At 34.7% G+C, this 9,678-nt stretch overlaps 5 protein-coding genes and 1 long non-coding RNA gene across 8 annotated transcripts in view; 1 reads left to right on the top strand and 5 right to left on the bottom strand.

Annotated features, from left to right (window-relative positions):
* LOC104710654 (WAT1-related protein At3g28070-like) overlaps positions 1 to 746 on the bottom strand; it is an 11,218-nt gene extending 10,472 nt beyond the window's left edge. The window contains exons 1-3 of one of the 3 annotated variants that reach the window (XM_010427290.2): positions 431 to 746; positions 265 to 330; positions 48 to 161 (exon numbers count right to left, since the gene is read on the bottom strand). In XM_010427290.2, the coding sequence (XP_010425592.1) occupies positions 48 to 161; positions 265 to 330; positions 431 to 627 (377 nt within the window). In that variant the 5' untranslated portion in view covers positions 628 to 746. Of the gene's footprint in view, positions 1 to 47; positions 162 to 233; positions 331 to 430 lie in introns of those variants that run through there. The other 2 variants (XM_019230406.1, XM_019230407.1) reach the window with 2 other exon arrangements.
* On the bottom strand, positions 1,441 to 3,627 carry LOC104710652 (WAT1-related protein At5g40210-like). Its single transcript, XM_010427287.2, has 7 exons — positions 3,276 to 3,627; positions 3,136 to 3,201; positions 2,918 to 3,031; positions 2,406 to 2,655; positions 2,153 to 2,314; positions 1,927 to 2,075; positions 1,441 to 1,833 (listed from the first exon to the last, which is right to left on the bottom strand). Exons 1-7 carry the CDS (start codon positions 3,464 to 3,466, stop codon positions 1,677 to 1,679), a joined length of 1,089 nt encoding a protein of 362 aa, XP_010425589.1. The 5' UTR covers positions 3,467 to 3,627; the 3' UTR covers positions 1,441 to 1,676.
* Positions 4,123 to 4,939, bottom strand: LOC104710653 (WAT1-related protein At3g28050-like). The gene is made up of 2 exons (XM_010427289.2): positions 4,754 to 4,939; positions 4,123 to 4,468 (listed from the first exon to the last, which is right to left on the bottom strand). The coding sequence occupies exons 1-2, from the start codon at positions 4,828 to 4,830 to the stop codon at positions 4,279 to 4,281; spliced, it is 267 nt and encodes an 88-aa protein (XP_010425591.1). The 5' UTR covers positions 4,831 to 4,939; the 3' UTR covers positions 4,123 to 4,278.
* LOC109126375 (WAT1-related protein At5g40210-like) lies at positions 4,923 to 5,573 on the bottom strand. Its single transcript, XM_019229883.1, has 3 exons — positions 5,216 to 5,573; positions 5,076 to 5,141; positions 4,923 to 4,971 (listed from the first exon to the last, which is right to left on the bottom strand). Exons 1-3 carry the CDS (start codon positions 5,404 to 5,406, stop codon positions 4,923 to 4,925), a joined length of 306 nt encoding a protein of 101 aa, XP_019085428.1. The 5' UTR covers positions 5,407 to 5,573.
* Positions 6,063 to 8,592, bottom strand: LOC104710651 (WAT1-related protein At3g28050-like). The gene is made up of 7 exons (XM_010427286.2): positions 8,245 to 8,592; positions 8,092 to 8,157; positions 7,598 to 7,711; positions 7,219 to 7,447; positions 6,953 to 7,114; positions 6,694 to 6,845; positions 6,063 to 6,408 (listed from the first exon to the last, which is right to left on the bottom strand). Exons 1-7 carry the CDS (start codon positions 8,433 to 8,435, stop codon positions 6,219 to 6,221), a joined length of 1,104 nt encoding a protein of 367 aa, XP_010425588.1. The 5' UTR covers positions 8,436 to 8,592; the 3' UTR covers positions 6,063 to 6,218.
* LOC109126649 lies at positions 8,243 to 8,720 on the top strand. Its single transcript, XR_002033551.1, has 2 exons — positions 8,243 to 8,401; positions 8,480 to 8,720. It is a non-coding gene; the product is annotated as an uncharacterized LOC109126649 (long non-coding RNA).

Raw genomic sequence — 9,678 nt, 5'->3', positions numbered from 1 at the left:
AAAAAAAAAAAAAAAAACAATAAATTAATTTAAAAAAAAATGCAAACCTGAAGATAACGGCGAGGATGAAGGTAAGAGCAGGACTGATATTGCCCATGGCGGAACCTAAGGTTGGGTTGCTGTATTTTATGCCTACGTATCCTGTAATCACATATATTGATCTTTTTGTATATATTTCCAGCGAAAATTCATATATTAGCAACACTATAATAATGATAATTTTTATTACGTACTGGAAGAAGGAATGTATTATTTGGAAATTACCCTAGAAATCCCTGAAGTCCAATCTTACAGAGTATTGAGAGACTTAGTGGAGGAAGTGTTCTTGACCTGTAAAAAAAAAGGCAGAAAAAAGAAATATGCATACAAATCTTTAAAAAAGAACGGTTATAAATGGTCTTAGATAAAGATTAAGGTTATTAGAAGAAACCTGTTGGTGAAAAATAGAGAAGGAAGAAGGAGAAGAGAACCAAGAATATAAGAATAGCCGATGAAAGGGTAAATGTTGAGTCCCTTTGAAGTTGCTACTTTAAACAGTGTGCTTATTCCGATGCCAGTGGTTTCTATCGCCAGCATCGTCGTCAAAAACACGGCCTCTCTCCGCCAGTGGCTTGCTGTTCCGGCCATTTTTTGATATGGTAGAAAAGGTTTGGTGTTGAAATGTGAGTCTTTGTTATCCCTTTGTTTGCTATTAGCAAAATAAATGGTGTATATAGTGTGCAGGCCCAGCTCTAGGGCGAGAGAGGGACAAACAAATTTTTCCAACAAAACTTCAACAAAAGGTGCCAAAAAAAAAANAAAAAAAAAAAAAAAAAAAAAAAACAATTTATATGTTGGAAACAGTCCATAAAAAATTATATGCCAAGGGAGCAGGGACAAAAAATAATTATTGAGATGGGGATGATGATAGTGTGGTCCACTGTCACTTCTTGAATTTATGATAGAAGGACCACTAGAGATTGATACCCTTTCAATGAGCGAATGGTACCCTCTCTTCTTGAATTCTAGCTCGTTCATGCTAAAGAATTAGGTTCCTTTCAATGAGCGAATGGTACCCTCTCTTTCAATGTATCCTCCTATAGTCTCTATTGATCGGAAACAAAAATACAACGTGGATGCTTCATGGAAAGAAGGTTTGGATATTTGTGAATTGAGATGGATCCTTACATCTTAGGGACAAGAAGGTTTTGGTTTAAGATGGTTTGGTTCCGAAGCATATATCACTGTTTATCTAGATCATGAATCCAAAAAAGGTATGTTCTTTCTCTTTGTACTTTCTTATCATTTTTTTGTATTATCCCCTTTTTGGATCAAAATGCATGTTCTTTATGTATTAAAATAAAGTTGGTATTATTGAGTTAATAGAAAAAATTTAGTCGGCTTTTGAAGTACTTCAGATTCAAACTACATGAGCATAACATAGCTTAAACTCTTCGATCCTAATCATACAAGTATTGTTGTTACCTGCATTTCCAAAAATGAGTTCATACAAGGAAATAGGTTGTTGCCTGAATTTCCAACAATGATATCTATGAGGAAAACTCTTCGATCCTAATCATACCAGTATGCTTTGGAAAATTAGATTAGGCTAAACTACTAATTAAAGCCATTTGCTATTTGACTTTGAAACCCTGAAAATGAATTGTTGCTATATACGACTTCAAAATGTTACAATGTTACACTTCTTTCTCTGCGGCATAATTCATCAAAAGCGGAATTCTCTTTGAATTCGACGATGTAGCTACATTAGTTTCGATATCAGCCTTCTCCTCCTTTGCTTTTCCCCACATAACCGTATAGAAACCGATCGAAATCAATGTTCCACCGATCACACTACCAAATAAATACAAAGAAGAAACTGAAAGTGAATATCCAAAATGAAAAATTAGGTAATCGATATTATGAGAGTTAACACTTCTTTTTCACCTTCCGAGATAGAGTGAATCGCCTAGAAATATTGCTCCTAGTACCACAGCGGTTAATATAGCTAATGGCCTGAACATTGCTAGGAACACTGGCCCCTTATGTCGCACTGTCCATGACTCAACAACATAGCCAGTCGAATTTACCATCCCCTGATATAACAATTACACAAATCTAAGCTTAATAAGATGATCTTGGAATTATTTAAAACAATAGAGATTTTTCATACCGTTGCAATGATGCATATCAACATAATTTTCGATCTCATAATCCATGCGCTCGGATTGTTCTTTTCGGCGAATAAACTAACAAATGCACAAGACACTGAAACGCATACATTGTGGGAAAGTGCCAACGCAAATTCTGATGGATACTCCCTCATTATATGCGTCTACGTACACCACCAAAAATGTTAAGAGATATTAGAACATTAGCTTAAGTTTCGACTGTCATACAAAAAAATAGGTATAACCAAAGTATACCTGAATGATATAAGAGACCGCGATGAGAGTGTACTCAAGTGCTAAAAGTCCTCCACCGATGACCCAATTAGTATTCGACGGTGATGATGGAGGCGGCGTAAGAGGCTGAGGAAGATAAACGGATGGTTGAGATGCGGTGAAGATGATGGGACCATGGTATAGAGTGGCCACAAGTGCACCCACTATCGAAACTATAGTGCCAACTACTTTGGCTACACTGCTATTTTTCCTCATTGATACCTTCTCCATTCTTACAAATATAAAACACCAAAATATAATACGATTTCAAAATTTTGGTTTTCAACTAGAAACTATATACGAAACCAACTCAAAACAAAAAAACAAAATTAAATTAAACTGAATATATCTAAGCCCAACAGAATAACAGAATGGTATTGAATTCTAAACCAAAAAATCCGACAAGAAATCTCGATAAACCGAACCAAAATCCAAATTCGGTTTAAGAGATTAGATAAACAGATAAGATCTTCTGACAATTAAAGAGAAAGTACCCGAAGAGAATAGCGAAGATGAAAGTGAAAGCAGGAGTAAGATTACTCATTGCTGATGCTAAAGTAGGAGAACTATATTTGATTCCTGTGTATCCCAACATCAGATACACACATCTGAACAGTAACATCATCATCATCATCATATCTGATTAGTAAATTAAATAAACACAAATCTTGATCGAAGATTAAAGATTGAAACAGAGAGACCAAGAACTTACCCAAGTAATCCAAGAAGTCCCATTTTACAAAGAACTGAGAACTTTAACGGTGGAAGAGATCTTGACCTGAGGTTTTTAATTTCAAGATTTTGGAAATTGGAGATTGAAGATGAAGAATCAAGATAGAGAGAGAGAGAGACCTGTGGGTGATGAAAGGAGAAGGAAGAAGAAGAAGAGCTCCGATTCCATATGAGTAGACTAAGAATACATAAGAGCTCATTCCCTTTGAGCTTGCTGCTTTAAACAGAGTATTCATTCCGACGTCGGAGACAACCACCGCCACCATCGCCGTCATGATCCCGCTGTCTCTTTGACATAATCTCCCAGACATTTTTTTATTATTATTATTGTCTTAATCTGAAACTATGCTTTGAGTTTTTGACCAATTTAGGAGCCTACAAATCTCAACTTCAACCTCTTTTGATTTATTATTTATTTTTTGGTAACTGGAATTTGACAACTTTTCAATTCATTATTCTCCTTACCTTACACCGCTAAAGTAAATCTTTGGACCACTTCATGTTCCAACATCAATATATTACTATATACATTAAAAATGTCTAACCATTAGTTAATTAAATGTTATAGTGACAGAGATTTTTATCTTTCTATGTTTTTCTTTTGGAGATTTTTAATTTTTTAGAATGGAATGAATACCTAAATTTATGTAAAAACTTGCATACCTAAGTTGTGCATATGTGGGAGTTTAAACTTTGGACTAGACACAAGCCATTAACTTATTTAATTTACATATTGTGTTTATCGTATACTAAAAAGAATAGTAGTTAGTTGAGCGACAAGTATTACTATTAGCGATGAAAAATCTCAAAACTTCACTAAAATTTGGGACTAAAGGTCAATCATTGAAAGTTTGAAACATGTAACTCCGAAAAAATTCTTAAATGAAGAATCAACCCTACTCAAGTTTGTGAGACTCATTCTAGCCTAATATCATGTAGAGGTCTAAGAAAAAAACCGTTAAAATCATGATTTGAAGATATCCTAAATTATGAGATTTTGATTAGAACACATTTAATTCCTAAAAATTAAAGATCATATTTGTTTCGTTAAATAAATTACAAAGACATTCACATATGAAATTTCACACATACATATAGCGCGATCTTCAATGCTTGATAGTCCTTAGACATGTTCATCATTCTTGTAACTTTCCAAGAGAGGAGCCTTCTGTGAACCCGATGTAGAGTCAAGATCAGCTTCGTTGGCCTGCTCGTGGTTAGCCTTTTTGTCATCTTCGACCAAGGCCACTTCCTTAGCTTTACCCCACATCACCGTGTAAAACCCCATTGTTATTACCGTTGCCCCGATCAAGCTGAGATCAACATTCAAGTAGAGAAACGAAAACAAAAGCTTTTAAGCGAGCTGAGAATGAGAGTTTAATACATTAAACATTTTGCACCGATTTGGAGGTATGGTTCTAACATAACAGCGAGTTCCAAACTAATCTTGGACTAACCCGAAATTATTTATATTTAAATTCCGCAGTAGTCGGAATCGGTCCATTAAGAAGTTATCAATGCTCTTCCTCGACCAACATGGCAAAACTACAAGACTTGTGTTGGATGTGCAAGTAGTGTAAAGTGTGGGGTTAATTTACCTGCCGATGTAGAGAGAATCTCGGAGGAAAATGACACCCATTGCAACAGCTATCGCAATGGACAATGGCTTGAACATTGCAACGAACAAAGGCCCTTTGATTCGCAATGCCCATGTATGGATAGTATTGTTTATGCAAGATCCAAACAATCCCTAAAGACAAGACACAATTAACACAAAACATTTTCCTTTGTGAAANCCAACATCAGATACACACATCTGAACAGTAACATCATCATCATCATCATATCTGATTAGTAAATTAAATAAACACAAATCTTGATCGAAGATTAAAGATTGAAACAGAGAGACCAAGAACTTACCCAAGTAATCCAAGAAGTCCCATTTTACAAAGAACTGAGAACTTTAACGGTGGAAGAGATCTTGACCTGAGGTTTTTAATTTCAAGATTTTGGAAATTGGAGATTGAAGATGAAGAATCAAGATAGAGAGAGAGAGAGACCTGTGGGTGATGAAAGGAGAAGGAAGAAGAAGAAGAGCTCCGATTCCATATGAGTAGACTAAGAATACATAAGAGCTCATTCCCTTTGAGCTTGCTGCTTTAAACAGAGTATTCATTCCGACGTCGGAGACAACCACCGCCACCATCGCCGTCATGATCCCGCTGTCTCTTTGACATAATCTCCCAGACATTTTTTTATTATTATTATTGTCTTAATCTGAAACTATGCTTTGAGTTTTTGACCAATTTAGGAGCCTACAAATCTCAACTTCAACCTCTTTTGATTTATTATTTATTTTTTGGTAACTGGAATTTGACAACTTTTCAATTCATTATTCTCCTTACCTTACACCGCTAAAGTAAATCTTTGGACCACTTCATGTTCCAACATCAATATATTACTATATACATTAAAAATGTCTAACCATTAGTTAATTAAATGTTATAGTGACAGAGATTTTTATCTTTCTATGTTTTTCTTTTGGAGATTTTTAATTTTTTAGAATGGAATGAATACCTAAATTTATGTAAAAACTTGCATACCTAAGTTGTGCATATGTGGGAGTTTAAACTTTGGACTAGACACAAGCCATTAACTTATTTAATTTACATATTGTGTTTATCGTATACTAAAAAGAATAGTAGTTAGTTGAGCGACAAGTATTACTATTAGCGATGAAAAATCTCAAAACTTCACTAAAATTTGGGACTAAAGGTCAATCATTGAAAGTTTGAAACATGTAACTCCGAAAAAATTCTTAAATGAAGAATCAACCCTACTCAAGTTTGTGAGACTCATTCTAGCCTAATATCATGTAGAGGTCTAAGAAAAAAACCGTTAAAATCATGATTTGAAGATATCCTAAATTATGAGATTTTGATTAGAACACATTTAATTCCTAAAAATTAAAGATCATATTTGTTTCGTTAAATAAATTACAAAGACATTCACATATGAAATTTCACACATACATATAGCGCGATCTTCAATGCTTGATAGTCCTTAGACATGTTCATCATTCTTGTAACTTTCCAAGAGAGGAGCCTTCTGTGAACCCGATGTAGAGTCAAGATCAGCTTCGTTGGCCTGCTCGTGGTTAGCCTTTTTGTCATCTTCGACCAAGGCCACTTCCTTAGCTTTACCCCACATCACCGTGTAAAACCCCATTGTTATTACCGTTGCCCCGATCAAGCTGAGATCAACATTCAAGTAGAGAAACGAAAACAAAAGCTTTTAAGCGAGCTGAGAATGAGAGTTTAATACATTAAACATTTTGCACCGATTTGGAGGTATGGTTCTAACATAACAGCGAGTTCCAAACTAATCTTGGACTAACCCGAAATTATTTATATTTAAATTCCGCAGTAGTCGGAATCGGTCCATTAAGAAGTTATCAATGCTCTTCCTCGACCAACATGGCAAAACTACAAGACTTGTGTTGGATGTGCAAGTAGTGTAAAGTGTGGGGTTAATTTACCTGCCGATGTAGAGAGAATCTCGGAGGAAAATGACACCCATTGCAACAGCTATCGCAATGGACAATGGCTTGAACATTGCAACGAACAAAGGCCCTTTGATTCGCAATGCCCATGTATGGATAGTATTGTTTATGCAAGATCCAAACAATCCCTAAAGACAAGACACAATTAACACAAAACATTTTCCTTTGTGAAAAAAAAAAAAAAAAAACTAATTACACTCATAGGAAAATCACATTATATAAGTAATGTTCTCACCGAGCAAACGATTGACACTAAAGCAATATTTGGTTTTATCTTCCATACACCCAAGTCACTCCCTTCTGTGAACAATGTAACAAGAAAAGTCCAAAAGCTCACGCCTAAGCTATAAAAGCAAACAACGGTAAACTCGGCCGGATACTCTCTCATGATTTGAGTCTACCAAAAAAAAAAAATCAAGATTCCATAATTCTATTAGAAAACGAACAAACCATAGAGAGAGATGTATTAAATATGCATATATAGTTCATCAATGTCTATACCTGAACAATGTACCATAATGGAACACAGAAATACTCAACCGAGAGAAAAGCCGCGCCAAGTATCCAATTAGGATTTGTCGACTGCGATCGTATAGAAACGGACGGTGGCGATGAAGCAATCACCACAGGACCATTGTAAAGAGTCACTATAAACGCACCTCCAATAGAAACAACGGTTCCTAACATTTTAGCCACACTACTGGTTCTCTTAAAAGACACACTCTCCATCCTACAAAACCAAACTCTCAATCTCTCAAATCATTGGGCTCTAAAGGCAATGAAGCCCAAAAAAAAGTTCATGGGCCGAGGGTGATTTTGGTAAATGGCTAGTGTAAAAGGAATAAGTAAAATAGGGATGTATAATGTATAAAGATGGCACCTGAAAAGGACGGCGAGCAAGAAGGTGAAAGCTGGAGTAAGGTTGCTGATCGCAGAAGCAAGTGTTGGACTACTATAATTGATCCCTGTGTATCCCATTATGTTTGAACAGCATCTATATTTTTTTATCAACACGAATTTTTATAAATATAAATTTTTATTTCGTCAAGATAACAAAATAGTAATATATTCCGTTTTGTACGAAGATGGGAAATAGTAACACCCAAAAATAAAATACTTATTTCATGAAATTGGGGGTTAGATTTTTGCAGTAAAGTTGCCGCTTTTCGAAGCAACTTTAAGCCAAATGTCTCTTTCTTACCCTACTTTGTTGTCCTCTAAGCTTTGGTTAAAAAATAAGTTTCAGTAACTCTCATGCAAAAATTTCATCTCTCTTGGATCTTACCAAGACCCAAATCGGGTAATATAAATCTCAAACTCAGACTTCTGAATTAAAGAAAAAAAAGAGAGAGAAGAAATTAGTATATAATATACCCAATAATTCCAAGAAGCACGATTTTGTAGAGAATTGAGAAATTCATCGGTGGCAGAGTTCTTGATCTGTGAAAAATTAAACAAGAACCCATTTCTCAAAATTTCAAGAAAATATTAAAATTTCAAGATCCAATCAAGAAAGAGAGACCAAACCTGAAGGAGCAAAACAGAGAAGGTAGAAGAAGAAGAGCAGCGAGACCATAAGAGTAGACGATGAAAACATGATAGCTCATGCCTTTCAAAGTCGCTGCTTTGAAGAGAGTGTTTAAACCAACGTTTGCACATTCCATTATGACCAGCGCCGTTACTGGTAACACCTCTCTCTGGAAGTATTTTACCGCCATCTTCTCTCTGACTCTTTACTACTTGTCTCTCTGTTGATTTGTAGATGTGGAGATTCGAAGAAGTGAGTTTTTTTTTTAACACTATATGTAAAGATGAGAGAAACAGAGTTTGTTCTGTTTATTTTTTTTGGGGAAAGAAGAAGAAAAGAAGGTGAGTGGGTGAAAGTTAGATTCAGCAATTGTATTGTGTAGTCTACACACACTTGAGAAAGATGTGAAACGGACAAAAACAAAACAAAAAAATAGGCCATGTAACATGCTGACATGTTATATATCTATGTTTTATATGCCATAGCCATATGAATGGAATTTATTCCAGTACAGAAATATATATATATATATATATATATATATATATATATAAAGGATCATTTATCAGATTATTGATCAACAAATTTGTGGGTGATCAATTAATTATTTTTTGTTGGATGTTTCACGTTCTTGGTTAGGTCTAAGTTATTTGAGTTTTTTTTTTTTATATAGAAAAATGTATTGGAGGAGACAAAATTTTGTATCTAGGTGATTTACTGATTTAAGCATCAATTAAGGTTGATTAGAATTAAGGAAGAGGTGAGCTTCAATTTGATACTCCATAGGTCCATTATTTCCGTTTATTTAGAGATTAGTAAAAAATTTAATCTTTTTGGAGTTTGATTAGTATCGACTAGCTATGAACCAACTATCAATTTAATGCGTGTATAAATCGATTAAACTGAGTCTGTGACCAAAAAAAAAAAAGATCGATTAAAATGAGTACTTTGAGCTATGCAATTTACCCTTACTAAATTGTTAAATTAGGTGAATTGTGTAACGCCAAATTCTTTTTTTTTTTGTTTTTTCAGTTTCGTTTTTTCTTAAAGGTTTTTAAGCCACCGTAACAATCCGATATACCAACTAGCCCTGGGCATATTATCCGGACCCGAAACTCGAACCCGACCCGAAGTGGATGGTTCGGTTCGGATATTGTATAAAATCCGATCGGGTTTAATACCTCTGAGGTTCGGATATCCGATCGGGTTCGGGTATTACCCGAACCCAAATGCCCACCCGAACTGACCCGAATTAAATGTAAAAATATGTATTTTAGGGGATTTGAACCCACAACCTTTAACATTTATAGGTACATCATTAACCATTTTGCCACTTCAGTTTCTCTGTCTTAAAAAGAAATATTAAATATTTATATATATACAAGTTTTCTAAAATTTATAAAAAAATAAAAATTAGTTATTTTTTTTTTTTT

Source organism: Camelina sativa, chromosome 9 (assembly GCF_000633955.1).
Source record: "Camelina sativa cultivar DH55 chromosome 9, Cs, whole genome shotgun sequence".
Lineage (NCBI taxonomy): Eukaryota > Viridiplantae > Streptophyta > Magnoliopsida > Brassicales > Brassicaceae > Camelina > Camelina sativa.
This window is presented reverse-complemented; position numbering and strand designations above follow the sequence as displayed.